Source organism: Lactuca serriola, chromosome 2 (assembly GCF_051521515.1).
Source record: "Lactuca serriola cultivar US96UC23 chromosome 2, Lser_US96UC23_V15, whole genome shotgun sequence".
NCBI lineage: Eukaryota > Viridiplantae > Streptophyta > Magnoliopsida > Asterales > Asteraceae > Lactuca > Lactuca serriola.
In genome coordinates this window covers 159,197,265-159,217,441 of record NC_136409.1, presented here as the reverse complement: position 1 = coordinate 159,217,441, position 20,177 = coordinate 159,197,265, and the positions used below count along the sequence as shown (strand labels likewise).

Genomic DNA, 20,177 nt, shown 5'->3' with positions numbered 1-20,177 from the left:
CATACATTCTCTTCTTCTCCCCCCTTTCTTGAAGGAGATTAACAAGTTAATAATTTTGTACTTGGTTGCGTGCTTTTCTGGTGCATTGGTGTCTCTGCAGGCGTCGAGTCCCCACTGTCCATGGATGAGGTGTTGCGGAATCGCTATCGAGGAAAACTGGAGCATCGGGAGACAGACTTGGTCGAAAGTCTCCCTCCTCCCTGCCATATCGACCAACTTGCTTTAACCGCTGCTACTCCTTCCCCACCCGTGACTGAAGGGACATCGGCGTCGGTCGAGGAAACCCCTTTGACCACCTTCCCTATCTCGACTGTCGCCCCTACTGTTCGTGCTTACTCCAGCTCCGCGGAGGTGGTTAAAGATAGCAAGGATGGTATAATCTCAGATGTTCGTCGTGTGCAGGCCAAAAGGAAAGCAGTTTTGGCCATGGGTGAGGCGTTTACCGGTGCGCTTAACATTGGTAAGAGAGTTCAGTCGAGCTGCAAATTTACTCGTCTCCTTAATTCAATATCTTCGACGCCGAAAGCAATTTTCGTGATTCCTGATGATGAAGTTCAAAAGTATGAGGGGAATCAGGGGGCGACTAAGTAGCTCGAAGTTCTTATCCGACCTATTACACAAACTCCTTCTGGTCTTTCTCCCCCTAGGGGTTCTGGTGACACTAAGCAATGCCAAACCCCTCCCCGCGAGGGGATATATGGGGATTTTTCTGGGTCCAACACATTTGTTCCCGCTTGGAGTCTTAACAATGATTCTCATCTATTTGTTGGTGTAAATGCGGTGGATTTTGCTCGGCATGCGTTTCCACCCGCTGTTGTTTCTAATATGGATGCCATGGGCAGTCCTGCCCTCTCCCACAACATATCCTATGCTGCTGCACAAGCCATGTTTTACCTTGTTGCAAGTGCCCGTCGAATTCAGTTACTTAACGAAATGGAGGTTATGCATTCAGGGTGTAGTGCCCGTAAGGGTGGTTTAAGGCGTCAAAATTCTGATCTTAAGAGTGATGTCTAGGGTTTGGAATAGAAATGCATGATCTTGCTACTGAAAAGATCGTTTTGGAAGAGGTTCGATCTTCCCTAGAGAGAAAAGTGGATTCCCTAACCTAGATAAATGAGGGATTGATGATCCAGAATGAAAGTCTTGAACGTGACGTTGCTAACCGTTACAAGTTGGTTGCTACTATCCAGGCGGACGCTGAGGCTGCTCGTTGTGATCTGGATTGGATGTTATGTGTAGGAGTTGTTCGGATCATGGATAAGTTGATCTAGCATCCGGAGTTGACCGACACTGTGAGTCTCATTCGCCACACATATTTTGTTGCTAGGGAGTTGTCTAGTCGTAGCAACTTCAGGTCTAAAATGAGTTCTGGTTCCCACAATTCGAATGCTAGTGACTCCCGGTCAGGCCCCGCTTTAAGTGTGATTGAAGCTCTTCTTGCTTTTGCAAGCATGGATCATGCTTCTCTGCTAGGTTTGGGAGACTTGGACATGCAGGGTGTCCGAGAACTTTGTTCTTTTGATGGTGATGAGGAGACCCATGAGGGTATGTTAATTGACGGTGTCATTGGCAAAGGTGCTAATGGTAATATTGGTGTTAGCGTTGGTGATAATAACAACGATATGGGTGGCGGTGTCTGCACTGATGCTGGTGATCCGGGATCGGGGGATGGTGCTAGTGGTGTTGATCCTGTCGTTTCTTGAGGTACTTTTTACCTTGTGCTGCTCCTTTGGGGTGTGAAAAAAGTATGAAGCTTTATAACTTATAGTTTTGTTGGTGAATAGTTTCGTCAGTGTCGGCCTCTTAGGCCTTGCTTTTGTAGTGAACCGCTATCATGTAATATAAATGGCCTCTTATCTAGTTTAATTTGCTCGGTTTGTTTGGTTTTTGTAGCGATTTATGCACCTTATCAATTATTTCTTGTTACTACAATTGTGCAAACATGTTGTATATCTAAACTCTTGTGGCCAGTTTTGAGCCTTGCGAGTGCACTGAGTGTTTTGTATTTAATATGCTAAGTATTGTCAATGGGGAATTTTTCCTGATCCCTTAAGCATTTGGTCTTAATACGTTAAGTTGTTTGAGTAAAAAACTTTTCCCAATGCCCTGAGCATTTAGGCTTAACACGTTAAGTATTGCAAAGGAAAAACTTGCTTTTAATACGTTGAGTAATTTCAAGTTAATACACTGAATATTATAAATGGGAGACTTGCTCCTAATACACTGAGTATTTCAAATTTAATACATTGAGTATTATGAGTAGGCAACTCAATATACTAATCGTTATAATTGGTCGGACTTACTACATTAGTTAATGTGAGTAAGGTTGTTTGTCTAAGCGCCTTGAATCTTTGGCACCGGTTTTCTTCTTTGGGTGATCAATCCAGGAGGCATACTAAAAGTAGAAATTCCTTAAATTTCTCACATTCTAGGTGCTTGGAATCTGTCTCATTTCCATCGTTTCTAACATGTATGCCCCGTTGCGGCTGGCATCGACAATCCTATTTGGTCCTTCCTAAGCGAGACCTAGCTTGCCCTGTGGTTGAGCCCGACTTGCCTCGTTGCGCCTTAGCATGTAGTCTCCCACTTTAAAATCTTTCTCATTAACCCTCTTGTTATAGTACTTTTCAACAGTGTTTTGTAGGCAGCCTGTCAGACGCTTGATTGTTCATGACGTTCCTCGAGGAGGTCCAGGTTCATCCTCAAGTCCTGGGAATTGGTTTCCTCTTTGGAGTGAGCCGTTCTTAGCGATCCCACTGTCAGATCTACCAGGAGCATTGCCTTTGCGCTATATCTCAGGCTAAATGGGGTTTCTTGTGTGCCTGTTCTCAGTGTCGTCCTGTATGACCATAGTACGGTTGGTAGTTCTTCGGCCCAATTGCCCTTAGCTTTCCCAAGGTGCTTCTTAATCCCATTACGATTATTTTGTTGGACACTTCTGCCTGGCCATTCGCCTAGGGGGTGTGCTACTGATGTAAACCGCTATGTGATTCCCTTGTCAGTGCACCAATCTCTTAATGTGTTTTCGGCAAACTGCAGCCCATTATCGTTGATGAGTATCTTGGGAGTTCTGAATCTGGTCACGATGTTCTTCCACATGAATTTGATTAATTGCCTCCCTGATTTGTATGCTAGTGGTTCAGCCTCTATCCATTTTGTGAAGTAGTCTACTGCGACTATTAGGTGTTTTACCTTGCCCTGAGTCTCTGGGAATGGTCCTACAATGTCTATCCCCTATTGGTAAAATGGCCATGGACTAGAGATGTTTGTCAGGGGGGCTGAGAGGTTTCCATGGGCTGGGGAATACGCCTGGCACTCCACACACTTCTTTGTTAATTCCTTCGCATCTTGGTGTATGGTTGGACAATAGATACCCTTGCGGAATACCTTCCCTGCCAAAGTGTGCGCTCCTTCGTGTGCGCCTTTCTGACCAGTGTGTGCCATTTGGAGTGCTTCCCTTCCTTTAATCTCGTCTACACACTTTAGCCAAGGCATCGTAAATCCATTATGATATAATTCTTTGTCCGTAAGTACGTACGAGGGTGCTTTAATGCTTATTCTTCTGGCTTCTTCATGGATGTCTTGTAAAATATCGTGTTGCAAGTATTCGATCAACGGATTCATCCATGTGAACCTGGCCATCATTAAGGTATTCACATATCGCTCGTCTATACTTCTCTCTTTGAGCACCTCCACTAGGACCTTCTTGGATAGGTGGTCAATGTGACATCCCCAAAATCATAGCCAGAAAATACTGATTTTGTTTATGCTTTGTTTAAAAATCAGAGTAACATTTTAAATAAAAGTGTTACGGAATTTGTCCCAAAACAAAATATGATAAAGATTTATCAAAAGCATTTCCAAAGAAATGTATTTCATTAAAAGACTCTAGATGTCATGTTCGATATTGATCAAAAGCATAAACAGTACAATATAAGCCTTACTACATTATTTCATATCTACAGGCCTATATCCGTAATCCCTCATCCAAAACATCTCATCTATGCTCATGCGCCACTACCTGTAGTACAAGAAACCGAGTGGGTCAGGCTTGGGAGGCTGGTGAGCACATAGGGTTTTCAACCCACAATAAATAAGTTTATTAATTTCATCAATCAACAATAACCCGATTACCCGTTCCCGTTATCCTCAATTTACGTCCCTAAACACCTATCATAAGTACCTAGCCTAAGGATCATCATCGGGATGGACACTGCTGCTAAGGGGATTTGTTAGCAATAAATTTCCTAAAGGCTACCATGTGGGGGATGGAGTACACCGGTGAACACAGCGTTCACAAACACCTACAGGTTGTGAGCCTGCTAGTGTTCCACTGGACTGTTTAGAAGAGTCTGTGGTCGTCATCCATACTCTGCTAGTTGAAAGAATCAACAACATCAACATCGAGGCCTCTCATCATTTTATCACACATCACCTATTACATATACCCATGTTTTACCCCAACATTTTTGTAGATATAAAATACATATACAGTTTAAATCATTCAAAAACGTGTATAACAATGTTCATCCAGCATAGATAGCAAGTATTCAGATAATATGCACACATAGCACGTAATTTTTATAAAATACTTCATATCTATGTGTAAGCTGAAAGTAACTATGCACTCACTTGAAAGGTGGTGACTTAGCACTCGGACAGGGCTTCGATACTCTTAAAACAATTTTCCTTCGATAAAACCTAGTATCAATACAACTAGGGTTTAGTCTAACGTCAACCGCGACTAATTAATAGTCTAGCTATTATTATTATTATTATATAAGCGTTAAATAACACTCAATATAACTCATAATAATAGCCCAAATAATTATTTTAAAGACCTAATAACATTACTATAATTATTTGAAAGCTATATTAAAAATTGCGTAAGCATAGCTCACTTACAGTGGATTTTAAAGAAAACCGGAAATTTATTTGGAGCAGCGTTTCGAAACCCAAATGCACATTCTCTCAGGACTCCAGGAGCCTCGGGGCTTCCCTCGGGAACTAAGGGGGTTTACCAAGGGTTTTGGGAGGCTTAGGGCACTTAGAGAGAGAAAGATTGTAGAGAGAGAAGTGAAAAATGGGTGAAGAATGAGGCTGCCCTCAGCCCCCTTTTATAGCTGCGAGGCCTCGGACGTACGCTGCACGAAGTCCTCGGCTACGCGGGGTGCAGTCATCGGATAAGCATGTCAGCGAGCCTCCAGCTGTCTTACACTCGAAGCAGATAAGAGTGAAGGTATGCGGCGCGTACCGGCTACGGACGTTGGGCGTAATGCCAGGACAGGTGTCAAGATCCGAAGCGAGGACCGTGGGGAGCAAGGTACGGCTGGGATCGCGCCACGTCATCTATCCCGCGTCAGGTTTCGCCTTTTCGAGTCCCAACTTCAAAAATTCGTATCTTCCACATACGAGCTCCATTTTTTGACGTTCTTTATATCCACGCGAAGGCGGGAACGTACTCCACAACTTCTTTTAGACTCCGTCAGCTAATTTTGATTTTATTTTAAAATTTATATTATTAACAGGCCAGGACAGGATTGGTCTGTTAAATTCTTATAACTTCTTCATCCGACGTCCGTTTTTCGCCCATATTTTTCTCATTACGCTACACTTAACGAAATCTTTGATTCTCGTTTAGGTTGTGTCGGCTAAAAATCACTCGATCTAATATTCGAATTTCAGGCTGTACACTGCTAAGCCGAGACTTCGAAAAATCATAACTTCTTCATACGAAGTCAGAGTTAGGCGTTCTTTTTATGGACACTCTCGGTTTAACGCATTCTATGACTTTCGTTTAGATCGCTAAGGCTAAATCTTGCTCTATCGTATATTCACTATTTACGCTTCTCGGTATCGTGTTGGTTCTATCGCGAAACTTCGACGGGTCATAACTTCTTCGTTATAACTCGGATTTCGGCGTTCTTTATATCCTCGGTATCCTTGTTTCGACCACTACAACTTTATATAAAGATATCGGGCTTATCTCACACTTTAATTTTGATGCTTATTTTTATTCTTTATTAATTATACATTTATAATTAAATAATAAGCACATAAATACACATAATTCACATAATACTCAAATATTTCATCTTTATTACTTCAAAAAGAGTTACAAGAGTTGACCTAGACTATTACATTGTCTAAAAATGCTTAGCCCTGAAACCCAAGCGTTACATTCAAAACATGTTCACGCCAGTTTGCTTAGGGCGTTTGCCCTTCTGTTCTCACTTCTTGGTATCTGCTTGATGGTAAACTCTTTGAAGGGTTTGATGAGTCGTTGTACTATCTTGACATACTTCTCCATCGTTTTATTGTTTGTTTTGAAGCTTCCCTTGATTTGGTTGGTGGCCAATCTTGAATCTGTTAGGGCCACCATTGCCTTCCCTTCTATTTGTTTGGCCAACCGCAGGCCTGCAAGCAAGGTCTCGTACTCTGCTTCATTGTTGGAGGTATGGAAATCAAAACGGAGGGCATATGTGACTTCCTCCCCCTCTAGGCTGGTTAAGATTAGGCTTGCTCCTGAGTCTTCCCTGCTAGACGCACCACCTGTATATAGAGTCCATCTCTGGTTGTCCTTTGGCGGTTTCCCAGCCGCTTGTTTTCCTTCCTTGTTCATGTCTTCCCTCCCTTGGGGATTTCCAGCAAGAAATATGTGATCTCCTGCCCTTTGATTCTCGTTTATGGACGGTAGTTGATGTCGTGCTCGCCTAACTCGATTACCTACTTTGCAAGCCATCCAGATGTCTTTGGCTTGAGCGGTATTTTCTTGATTGGACAGTTTGCTAATACTTCTATCTGGTGCACCTGGAAGTAGCACCTCAGGCATCGCGCCGCATAGATGAGTGCGATCACCAGTTTTTCGACAATGGGATAATTGAGCTTGGGGCCCTGCAATGCTCGGCTAAGAAAGTAGACTGGTGCCTGACTTCCTTCTCTTTCCACAACCAAAGTAGAGGAGATGGCTTCTGCTAAAGCTGAGAGGTACATTTTCAATGTCTCGCATGGGATAGGACTGGCTAGGGTGGGTAATCTATGCAGGGCCTCTTTAATTTGCTGGAGTGCTGCCTCCACTATTGTTGTCCATAAGAAGTTGTTTTTCTCGATACAACCCTTAAGCATGTGAAAGAGTGGCATAGCCTTCTTAACCGATTTCGAAATGAAACGACTTACGGCTGTAAGCTTTCCGTTCAAGCCTTGGGCATCTCTAAGGGTGCTTGGTGAAGGGGTCTCCATGAACTCATGCACCTTGATTGGGCTAGGTTGTATTCCTTTCCTAGCGACGTAGTATCCCAGAAACTGTCCCTCTTTTACTCTGAAGGTGCACTTGTTGGGGTTTAGCTTCATCCTGACTTTTTCTAACGTATTGAAGGTTTCCTCCACATCCTCTAGTAGCTTTTCTTCATTCGGCCTTTTGATGACCATGTCGTCAATGTATACCTCGATAATCCTTCCGATCTGTTTAGCGAATATGGAATCGACCAGTCTCAAGTATGTTGTGCCTGCATTTTTTATCCCGAATAGCATCTTGGTGTAGCATAAAGCTCTGTGGTTTGTGTAGAAGGTTTGCTTCTCTTTGTCTTCTTTGCTCATTAAGATCTAATGGTACTCCTTGTACGCATCCAAAAAAATTTAACTTGAACCCCTTTGGGGCATGCTTTATTCAGATCAGAGTAGTCGACACACATACGCCACGAGTCGTCGTGCTTCTTTACCATAAGAGGATTGGTGATCCAGGTTAGAAAGACCGCTTCCTTTAGGATCCCTGCTTTTGTTAGCTTGGCTGCCTCAGCATTAATTCCTTTATTGCGGTCTCCTCCTTGAACCCTTTTCTTCTGCTTAACTTCCTTTGTGCCCGACTTGATCATCAATTTGTTCTCTATAACTTCCCTTTATACCGCTACCATATTGGTGGGGGTCCATGCGAATACATGTTTATATTGTTTTAAAAGGCTGATCAGCGCTCGTCTAGTTGGTTCAGGGAGGTTACTGCCGACGCTGACCGGCTGATCCGGGTATTCTTCGTGGATGATTTCTTTCCCATTTGATGACTCGACCCGTGCCTTTTTGCTTTCTTGTGCTACTTTTGCAGGTCGCATGACCTCGAAACATTTCAGTTCCTTTGGTGGGGTCGTGAGGACTGTGCCTGGCCCTTTAGTGGTGCTGAATTTTACGATCTCGTGCAATTTTGACGAAATTGCTCCAAGCTTGAGTAGAGTTGTCCACCCCATAATGATGTTATGCTCTGTCGGGTGACATATTACTACGAAGTCGATTAGAGCCATCTTCCCTCGCTGCTTTTCATGGCTGGTCAGCATGAGAGGCGGGTGAATTGTGCCTATGGGCCACAAGCTACCCCCTATAAAACCCATGAGCCTCCCTGTTGCGGGCTTTAGATTCTCCTTCCGTCTGTCGGGGAGGAGACGAAAGCAATGTTCGTAGATGATGTCTGCCGAGCTGCCAGTGTCGATGACGCCTTATGGATTGTTTTGTTCTTAATGGACCCTTGGATTAAGAGCGGGTTGTCTCCTTCCAGCCTTTGGGTCGAGGATCTCTCATTCAAAATATGAGCCCTTGCAATGTCATGGTAAGTCTTTCTAGGTCGTCCTATTCGTCTTGTCGCTCCCGCTTAGCTCGTATCATGAGGAGTTCCCTGGGTTCGGCATGCTCCTTTGATGCATCCTTAGCGTTTTCAACGTCAAATTTGGCGCGGAGGCTCCGCACTACCTCGATGAGGTTTCCTTTTAACTGCTTTTCCTCCATTTCTCTCTTCAACACCGAACAGTTGGTGGTGTCATGTGTTTTGCTCTTATGGTATTCACAGAACCATCCCTTCGCTATTTTTTTGGCTGCTGCTTGTCTGCGACCACATAGATGTCTGGTCATCGGCCCCGCCTGTCATCCCTGGTGAAAGGCTTAAAACGCCCCTGCAAGCGTTTTCCTCCCAAAAAATGCATGTTCCCTCCTTGCGCCTCTGCATGAGGCGGATTATGGCACTTTGTGGGGGTGGTTATGGCGTTCAGGTATGCATGTTTCATCGCTTCCCCTTCCTCTTGTCTCAAATATCGTTCTACCTTTTCTTTCAATTCGGCCCGTGTCTACGGTTTCTTTCCCATAAGATTTTGGGATAGAGGGCCCGACAGGAGTCCCCATGTGAAGGCCCCTGCTATTAAGCTTTCTTCATGCCCCTGGGACATCCAGCGTGGCATTCGTGAACCTCGTGAAATATTCCCTTACCATTTCCCCTTCTTTTCTTTGCAGTCGATAATGGAGTGTGAGTCTCCTTTATACTTCCATAGTTGCATGAAATTTGTGAGGAATTGGTATTTCAGTTGCCCAAAGTTGTCTATGCTTCCTGGTTGGAGCGTTTTGAACCATGTTCTGGCGTTGCCGTATAGAGTTGTCGGAAAGTATGTGCACCAAAATCATTCGTCCAACTTAAGTGACGTCATCTTCCATTCGTATATATCAATGTGGTTGTCTAGATATGTGGTTCCATACTAGTTTTTAAGATTAGGGAGTTTAGTTGTGTTTGGAATTTTGTAGTCTAGCAGTTTATTGGCGAACATATATGTCACGCTGTGCGATAAACAATCTTGGTTTGGAATAGGAAGCATACCTTGCAAATTGTACTGTTGGGCTACGGTATGCACTTGCACAATTGAGTTATTATAAGGTGTATAATAACTAGGTTTTGGACCATAGAACGCTTGTTGCGGAAATGGTAATGTTAGCAGATGGTTTGATGATCTGGGCAGGTTTTAGGCATGAAGGTTGTTCAGCGTAGCTTGTTGGTAAAGGGAAATTGCGGGAAAGAGGGGTGCACTCGCCGAAAACGAAGATGTCAAGAAAACTAGTGTTAGGGTTGCCACTGTTTAGGCCAGTAGTGGCATTGAGGGGGTTGCTTGTGCTTCTACTGGTGTCTGGATTATCAGCGATGGGTGGAATGTTGGTTGGGTTTCGGTCGTCTGATTTAGAGGCAACATTACTTGAAGGATTGTTTGTTGCTCTCTTGCCATTGGATTATACAACGGTGGTATCTGAGAAGCTAGCAGTTTCGCCGCTACCAGTTGGCCTAGTAGCGGTGTTTAAAAAAATGTAGGTTGTGGCATTGTCATCTAGAATGGCATCGGCTGTTGGGGTGGGACCGGTGATGTGACATGGGTGTTTGTCGTTGACAGCGCAGTCGGTGTTTGAGACGTCTAGATCAGAGTGATTGTTGTTAGGATGCTAGCGGAGGAAAGGTGTCCCTTGTCGGAAAGTTGTCGTTGTCTATATGGTGGTTCGACGGTTACCACCGAACCACCCTCATCTGGCACCTCTCTGGCAACCACTATAGGTGGTGGTGCTTCTTCTAACGACGCCATTAACCGAATGGGACTGGTCGGTGTTCACTGGTACCTCCGATGTCGCTAGATGCCATTTTATCTGATAAGCGGTGTGCTTTTGGTTTTGTTTTTCATCACACAACGAATGGTGCCAAATGATGTGATCTTAATCTTGGTCTACTTGAACTCTAGCAACGATTGCTTCGCTGCTCTTGCAAGGTCACAGTGAAAAGAAGGCTATCGACCATTTCCTGGGAGGAGCTCCCGGAAAGATGCTCCGACAATCAAGTTAGTTGGGTATTCTAGGGTTTGGTGTATGTTACTTGGAGAAGACTGCTTACCTGTCGGGGATGTGGGTGTAGCCTTTTATATTAGGCGCTCCTGATTGTCTGTACTGGACAAGATCGCCAAATCCGACAGGATTATGAGCATTGATTGGAGGATCGTGCTCCCCTATTTGTCAAAGCGATGTGATTGGTTCTGCCAGTAATGCCCTGATCGTCTGCTTTGTCGCTTGACCGTAACATTTATCTTGGGGCGGCAAATTCGCTAAGCGGGTGCGAGCCTTTATACGGGAGCGCCCTGCTCTCAGGGCCGCTAGTGGGCGCTAAGCTCCGCTAGGCCTGTCCTGTCAGGCGCTATGCCTTGAGGCGTCATGTCGCAGCTGGGCGCGACTCTTTTCGTGCTTGCTAAGACACGTTATCATCAGAGTATCCCATAATCAAATCATAAAAACATAAGGACGTGCATGATCACGACTTCTTCTTCCCACGATCATCAGAAGTACCTGAAAAAAATCAACAACTGTAATCCCGAAGCTTAATAAGTTTCCGCAAAATACCAACGTCATACAAACCATATCAACATCATATAAAAAAACAACATACATAATGAGCCATCAATCTGACTGGACCGCCCGCACCGGGCTTACAGTCTATCTGGACCGCTCTCTGAGCCTTCGGCATGTCTGGACCGCCTCTTAGGGTCTTCAGCCTATCCAGACCGCTCGTCGGGACTTCGGCCTGGCTAGTACACCTCCTAGGTCTACAGTTTATCCGGTCCGCCTAGGTATGTTGGCCTTCAACACAAAGCAGGTCTGCCTCAACCCAACCCCAACCAAACAACCATGTGCACATAAATATCATATGTTAGCATGTATATAACAGTCAAACCGATCTAACAGCTCAATAATCATAGCAACATCCTATAACCAGTATACAGACCAAACCGGTCACTAACATAGCATTATCCTATATTCCAGGATACCGACCTAACCGGCCTCTCACATAGCATTATCCTATATACCAGGATACCGACCTAACCAGGTCACTAAGCATATAACCATCCTAACTACCAGGATATAAATCAATAAGCATATCATGCAATAAACCCGTATAAAAATCCAAAAAGGATCAACATTGGTGCCTTCGACCGTGTTAGTATACCGAGGATAACTCACCTCACAAGTAGCTCGGAATGATAATGTCGAATTCCTCCAAATATAACTCCAACTCCAACACCTACATCCACCAATGATCCACTTCCATAAATTCCCAAATTACTAAAATACCTCCAAAAGTCAATCTGGTCAACCCTTGGTCAAATTCATAGTCAACAGTCAAGGTCAATAGTCCATGTTGACCTGACTCATCGAGTGCAGCTCACTGATTTGTCGAGTCCTTCCAGAACTCGAGAAATCATGAAAACCCTAGTTGACTCGCCGCGTTTCCAGACAACTCGTCCAGTCCATGTTTGTCCAAAATTCAAGAAAACCCTAACTGACTCGTCGAGTCGTCTCCCTAACTCATCGATTCCATGCAGAAACCCTCTATGGCCAATCTTTATCCGACTTGTCGAGTTGACCATGCAACTCGTCGAGTCCCTTCAGTCCATTTCTTATTCAGAAGATTTTAAGCTACCCCAAAGCTCCAAATTACAAACTTTACGTACATACATGGTCCTAAATGCCAAAACCAAGCTAAGGGAAAGGTTTAACACAAATAGAAGGGCCAAAGCTTGCTAAATCAGATAACTTTATGACTATAACGACTTAGAGGATTCTAGATCTGAAGTTACAACTTCAGATCATGCCCAATACCCGAAATAACCCACAACCAACTAGGAAATGGCCCTAAACCTTTACATGAAGAGATCTAGCTAAAGATAAGTCAAGGTAATGACTTGTTGCCTTGAAAATGACGCCAAGATTAAGTAAAGTCAGATCCACAAACTTCTCTTTGCTCCAAGCTCCTTAGACTTCAAGCCTTCTTCACAAAATCCACCTTCAAAGCTTCTTTGCACACAGAAATCGAGAGTAGGAGAGATTAGGGTTTTTCTGAGCTCAATAGGGACGGTAAGGGAGGCTAATGACCCTTCAAATAGGGTGCAAAACCCTGTAAATTAGGGTTTCATCTTCCAGCTCCTACTCGTCGAGTTGGGCTCCTCCGAATCGTCGAGTAGACCTCATAAGTCAAGCGGGCTGACTAAAACTCTACACGACAAGTTGGGACCTCCAACTTGTCGAGTAGACTTCCTTAATTGCATGAAATCCCTAAATCTCATTCTCGGAAATCGAGATGTTACAGACAAAGGGATGTTCATGTCCTTGACCTCCTAGACTGAGGTTTGATGTGGTACCATTATGAGTTGACGATGGATAAATTCCATGATTTTGACTATTCCTCCCTACATGTCATCTAATCTAGAGCTTAATGATCCACTATATGATACCATACACTAATAAAAGTTCAAAACTCGGTGCTGATGGTTAAGTTATGTATCATAGTTTATCACATGCACCAACCCATTCTTACCCTTAAATTTTTATTAAAAGCTTGATGATTTGGTTTCAAATGCCATGTAGTGATGACAACTTAAAAAATCTATGCTAATGGGTATATCATGTACCGTGATATATTACACATACCTACCCACTCTCTCCCTTTTTTCTTCTAATAGAAGTGGTTAATGATTCAGTGTATAAAACCATACACTGATGAGACTATGTAAAACCGTGTAAGTGGTCTATTATTGCAACACAACAATAATATGATAAAACAAATCATCTCCTATCTTTTAACTTTATTTGATGTTTTCTTTCATTTTAGGTTACTTGATGTCTTTATAAAAATAAAAAATCAAAAAGATGGCACTGATTATTGAGGCTATCCAAAAAGGAGAAATATGTTTAGTTCTTCTATGTTGTCACTTGATCATTCACAGAATAGCATACACTTTTGAAAGAAGAATGTTATTTATCTAAGGGGGAGCAAAACGCAGATGTTTTTTATTTGAGGGGGGTCTGTAAGCTCAAACCTTATGACCTGATGAGTCAAACACACGACAAGCTAATAGATCATCGTCAGAGTCTACTACATCTACAACGCCAACATATTAAGCTTATCAGCGTCAGCTTATAGTACAATTATCCGATTGTAATCTTTAGTATATTAGGTAATGATATTGATAATTATACAATAGATCAAAGATCCGATATCTTTGCGATAAGATTGATTCTCAGTATAGATTAGACGCAATCTCTTCAATCAAGGGATTCACATGTATATATTAGTATATATAAAACATTAGGTAAAATGCTAATGTTGTGATCATGGCTTTATCTTAATCGTCTTTGTGACAAACTTGTCTTCTTGGTGAAGACAAAACCCTTTCTTTGTGAAAGAACAATTTGGAGAACTTCTATGTTATTTACTTTCTATTTATTTTTTTGCTTAGATTAGTTTTACGTTTGTTCTTAATACTGGAAGTGTATCCGATCAATACAAACCTTCAATTAGTATCAGATCAGGTGTTTGATACACTTAATTAATCATGTCGGCTTCAAGCAATTCAAAATCCTTTGCCGTCAACAAAATTCCTCCCTTCGATGAACACAACCTCTCCATATGGAAAGCCAAGGCCATGGTGGTTCTTGAAACCTTGGAATGTGAGATGAGAAATATTGTCGATAAAGGTCCCCATGTTCCTATGCACCAACCCATGGCCAAAAACGCTCACGTTCGCACACTAAAGCAAAATCCAGAGACAAGTTATGATGATGATGACTGAAGACTGCTTAGTCTTGATGTAAAATTCAGGGTTGCTATAGGTAACTCTCTTCCATACCACGTGTATCATCTCATATAGAATTGTGAATCAACCCAAGATATGATGGACACATTGATAGTGGCTTATGAATGCAATGTGGAAGTCCATTCTATGACCATCAACAACCTTAATTAAAGATACCAGCATTTATATTGGACATCAGCGCTACCGGTTGATCTAAAACCAATTGGTCTTAAAAAGGGTGCAACCTAACCCATATAGCACATTCAGCTCTACAGGACCAGGCATTTTCAACACAAAGGCCATCGTGCGAGGAATTGTTCGATGCCATTTCTGACCCCCCAACAATCCCCCCCTCAGAAATTGCTCCCTGAGACATTCGAACCCTCGCCACTGGCTCTGATTCCACATGTTGGATATCAACATTACTAGTTGATCTGAAACTAATTGGTGTTAGAAAGGGTGCAACCTAACCCGTATAGCGCATTCGGTGCTCCAGGACCAGACATTTGATTATGGCATAACAACCATTGTGCGAGGACTTAGTCAATGCCCTTTCTGACCCCCAACAATTTCTTTTCTCAACAAGGTTAGTCTCTTACCCAAACCTTAAACAGGTTTAACTGTTTGGTTAATGATATGTGCATGTTGGGAATCACAAAGCACTCATTACAGTTGGTTCTGAACTTTCTTGATTCTATTGGGAAAAGTTGGGAACATTACGTTGATGTTCTTAAGAACGGTGAGAATATTGATACCATGGATCTAAAGTCCTTGTTTGGTAATCTGCAAAATTATGATGAGACTAAAGCTATTTGTAAATAAATCATGAAGGACTCAAGAAAGGAAAATTTTGTTGCCCTGGTGTCTCGAAAGGAAGAAAGGAAGACCATCAGTGAATCAATTAATTTAGATCACGGTGAAGAAAGTGATGATGATCTCAATGATGAGCTTGTAGCCAACACTACATTTATCATCAAGTGTTATGAAGAAAGCAGAACAAATGTGGTGAGAAGAGCTCAGTTCAAGGGAATCAGTACAACAAGGAGATCCACGTCTGAGAAGAAAAAATCAAGTAATTTATTTAACTGGGGAAACCCTTATCATTATGCCAGGGACTTCAAGGAGAAGAAATAAGTCCAAAGCCCTAAGAACTATGATGTCTTGTACAAGAAGCTGGTGGCTAATATGAAGAAAGAAAACACATCTCTACCAAAAGCCTTTATTCCAAGACAAAAGGATCATGAAAAATGGGTAGAAGAAGAGGAGAATTTTAAAGAGGAAGGGTTAAATGTTAAGGGTCTTATGGCTATTTTAAATTACTCCCTTGGTGGCATATGTGATGTTGATAGTTCTCATGCTTACACCGAATCAAATCTGAATCTAGAACATACTTGGTACTTGGACAGTGGATGCTCTAGACAAATGACTGGTCACAAGTCCTTGTTAGCATATTTTGTAAAGAGAGATAGTCCAAAGGTGTTTTTTGGCGACAACAATGAAGAAGTCATCACAGGAGTTAGAACCTTTGAGTGTAGGGCATTCAAGTTGAAAGATGTATCTTTTGTCAATGGATTAAAAAACAATCTCATCTCTATTAGTCAACTTTGTGACACTTGTTATAAAGTTCTTTATGGTCGCCATGAGGGAAAGGTGTTCGATTCTGAAAACAAAATTATGTTGATTGCACTCAGAGATAATAACATTTACATGGTTTGACTTTGTAGGTATAATACTTTGCTTCCTTAGTCTTACTTTATGCTTGCTTCTTTTTAACTGATGAACATAATTCTTTTAACTAGCTATAAATTTCTGCTTTAAAAAATTCTTTTTAACTTTTTATTTTACCAAAGGAGTATACATTGTACATTTTTCTACTAACACTTCCTACATGATCTTCTCTATCAATTCTAAACTTATCTGGCTGATCTACTTGAAGGGATGAACATGTCATTCCATGAATGCATCACTCGCCTTGTGGAGCATGTCAATGTTGACTCTACATCTTTTCTTTAGCAACAAAAACCCTTTCATTGACGTTGATGCACACGCTGATTGACATGTTGTTTTATGTCGATGGGACCAGATGGGGATAACTGTGCCACCAGATGTTCTTCTAGGTACATCTCTTCTATCATGATCATCCTATTTTTCAATGTGATTAGATGATGTTAGGTGACCTGGTACGACTAATTTCCAGAGACGCTGTCACTACAACTTCATCACCTCAAATATCCAAAGGCGTCTTCAAAAAGAAAGTGATCCCACCTTCTCTTCCCTCAGGGATCGCAATATATGGATCTGTGAGTTTTGTCTTGGTGACTCTCGTAAATCAAAGGTTATAAAGATTGGATCCCTCTAATGCATTGGTTACAAAAGACTTGTTCATGTTTTTCTTTTGTTCTTGGTGAACATAAAGTTTGGAATCAATCTGCAGAACCTCAACGATTAAAGGCATTCTCTCTCCTTGTTTTCTATGAATTGTGTTGTTTTGTGTGATATGGTTAATCTTTTTTGTTCTCTTTTATAGCTAAAAATTCTAGGGTATATATCTTGGAAAGTGGAAAAGCATTTATAACGATTCAATTCCAAAGATTTGATGGAACAAGTCTTTACTGTCTTTCTGAAAAAGCTACACATATTTCCCTATTTAAACTATTTTCTTGTTTGACTAATTCTTTTATTTGTATTCTTATATTTTTTATTCTTTTATACCATTATGTAGAGTAATCTGACGATGGTAATTTTGAGCCTAGTATGCAACTTTTGACACATCGTCGTCTGTAGAAGCATGTTGTTGTATGTGACTGAATCTCTCTAAATTTCTCATCAGCGAGACCATCTGCTAAGAACATTAAGTCACCCCGTCACACTGATTATCTAGCATTGTTGAAACTGTCAAAGTGAGATTGCATGGTCTAAATAAAAAAAATATTGACAGAAAGGTTGGGATGTTTAATTTTAATTTAATCATCTTTACCTGACCCTGTCCCTAGGAGCATTCTTGTCGTATGCATCAAGTCTCATGTTCTGCTGAAACATTGAGCAAAACCTAATGGCTTAGCCTGAGTACATAGTCATCAGCGTATGAGATACTTGTCTGGTCCTTAAATGACAAAGGGTTGTTCATGTTCCTGACCTCCTAGTCTTAGGTATGACATGGTACCATTATGATTTCACGGTAAATCTTTGATTTTGGATTGCAATTTACTCCATGATATGGAAGTTTAAACCATTTCTTGTTGATAAGTTAAAATGTTAATGATTCACGCTGATTTCACCTCAGAGTAACTAAAACAATCCATTTTCTCCTTTATCTTCTTAAGAAAATTTGAAGATTCACTGTGATATACCACACACTGATAAAAGTTTTCAACTCTGTTCTAGTGGTTAGTCTATGTACCGTAGACTATCACACACACCAATCCATTCTTGCCCTAATATTCTTCTTTAGAATTTTATGATTCAACATATGATACCAGATGCTGATGAGAATTCAAAAAAATCTTTGTCCATGGGGTACATTTCATTATGGAATGTATTTATTACACACAACATACCACTCTTGCCCTTTTTCTTCTAATAAAAGTGATTAATGATTCATCGTAAGAAAACGCACATTGATGAGATCTTTCAACCCTATGTCATTGAATGGTAGTTTAAGCCTACACTATCAGGAGACATCACAAACTTACTGGGTGACCATCTCAAGTTACTAGTTGATCGCCCATGCTGATGTACACTATTGCTGATGACATTTTTGATTTATCTATCTTATCCAATAGTGGGTTGTTGAATGACGATTAAAAGGTCTATCATTATTTTGGGATACAAAATTTTTACGGCGAAGATCTCGTCAATCATGATTACGTAAAAAGGAAAAAAAATTGGGTGTAAATTGAGAATTCTTCATCCTATATCACTTTTACAAGAAATTCAACCAATTAAGCGCTCTCTCTCTCTCTCTCTCAAAAAGACTCCAAATCGTCATCTTCCTCAAAGCTTTCACCGTGTCAAATCCCTTGTATGAGTTTGCTCCCATGGCTAATGTGATCAAAGATCCTCATGCTCCAAACTCTACCATCCTAGTTCAATCCACCAATGTTGCATTCTCATATGAAATTCCAAAGCAATTCGCAAACCCAGGAAATAAGGACTTTGTCGACTATGTCAAAAGTGGTCCTCTTCAATATGCATTATGTGATTTCCCAGGCCCTTTTTTCCCTAAACAAGTATGTGAGTTTTACTATACATGCTCTGTTGATGTTATTGGTCTAACCATCACTAGAACTATTGGATATGGTCAGTATAGGGTTATCATTAATGTTTAAATCCTTTTAAACTATTCTTCGTCTTCCTCATTTTGAAAGTTACTCTAAAAATCCCTCTGAAGAAAGTTGCAAATTTTTTCTTGAAAAATTAGGGTATAACTTCAATCTTCCTTGCCTCCCTTGTGGTCTATACAAGAACACTCTTCGTCATTGTTATAATGTAGGTTGGAAGTACTTAACTGCAGGTGTGATTAAAAAATTTCTTGGTCACAAGACTGGAAGTTTAGATCAAGTGAATCTCTTTGAGCAAAGAATTTTATGTTATATTGTTTACAACAAGAAACTAGACTTTGCTCAACTTTTTCATGATCAAATGGTTGAGTGCATTACTGGGACCAAGAAACCATTGAATGTTCCTTATCCTCATTGGCTTGGTCTGATCTTTTCCTGAAAACAAGGGTAGGTCGAAATCCATGGAATTATTATTCCAAGTCCTGTCCTCCCCTAAAACATTATCAATGCTATTCCATCTCAGGATAAATTTCCTATTATTACAAGGATGCAAAGGTGGATTGAAAAACCCTATGTGGTTGAGTCCTCATACTTCGAAGAGGATAATGATAATGATGATGCTAGAGATGATGAGGATGCCGATAATGATGGTGTTGGTAATGAAGAAGATAATGATGATGAGAATGATGATGATTCAGAAGCTGGTAATAAAGAAGGGGATGATGAGGAAGAAGACATTGATAAAAATGAAGAAGAATCAATAGGTGACATGGGAGAAGAATTCGCTCAGAAAATGAACTGTCCTCCAAGGATTAACAAGCACATTCTTTTTTCAACTACTTCTTCATCCTCTTCTTCTGCTGATGACATTATACCTCATGTATCAACCCCTCTTGTTGGAGATACTACTGAACCAATGATCAAAGATGAACTTTCTCTAAAATCGTCTCCTTCTCCTCAAGCTAAGAAGGTTACTGCTTCTCTTCATCAAGTGTAACACCCGGGTTTTAGGGCTAAGCATTTTTGTCAATGTAATAGTCTAGGTCAACTCTTGTAACTCTTTTTGAAGTAATAAAGATGAAATATTTGAGTATTATGTGAATTATATGTGTTTATTATTTAATTATAAATGTATAATTAATAGAGAATAAAAATGAGCGTCAAAATTAAAGTGTGAGATAATCCCGATATCTCTACATAAAGTTGTAGAATATGTCTCAAGGTTTCCGTGCATATAAGGAACGCCGAAATCCGAGTTATAACTAAGAAGTTATGACCCGTCGTAGTTTCACGACAGAACCGGCATGATACCGGGAAGCGTGAATAGTGAATTTACGATAGAGCGAGATTTAGCCTTAGCGATCTAAACGAAAGTCGTAGAATATGTTAAACTAAGAACATCGATAAAAAGAACGCCCAAATCTAACTTCGTATGAAGAAGTTATGAGATTTTAAACAGACCAATCCTGTCCCGGCTTGTTAAAAATATAACTTT

At 41.1% G+C, this 20,177-nt stretch overlaps 1 protein-coding gene across 1 annotated transcript; it reads right to left on the bottom strand.

The window, feature by feature from the left end:
- Nucleotides 1–6,193: 6,193 nt before the first annotated feature.
- On the bottom strand, nucleotides 6,194–6,622 carry LOC145089712 (uncharacterized). The gene has a single exon (XM_079028112.1). The coding sequence runs from the start codon at nucleotides 6,620–6,622 to the stop codon at nucleotides 6,194–6,196; it is 429 nt and encodes a 142-aa protein (XP_078884238.1).
- Nucleotides 6,623–20,177: the final 13,555 nt, after the last annotated feature.

Coding starts and splice junctions, on each gene's coding strand:
- LOC145089712 (XM_079028112.1), bottom strand. CDS start 6,622: ATGAACAAGGAAGGAAAACAAGCGGCTGGGAAACCGCCAAAGGACAAC.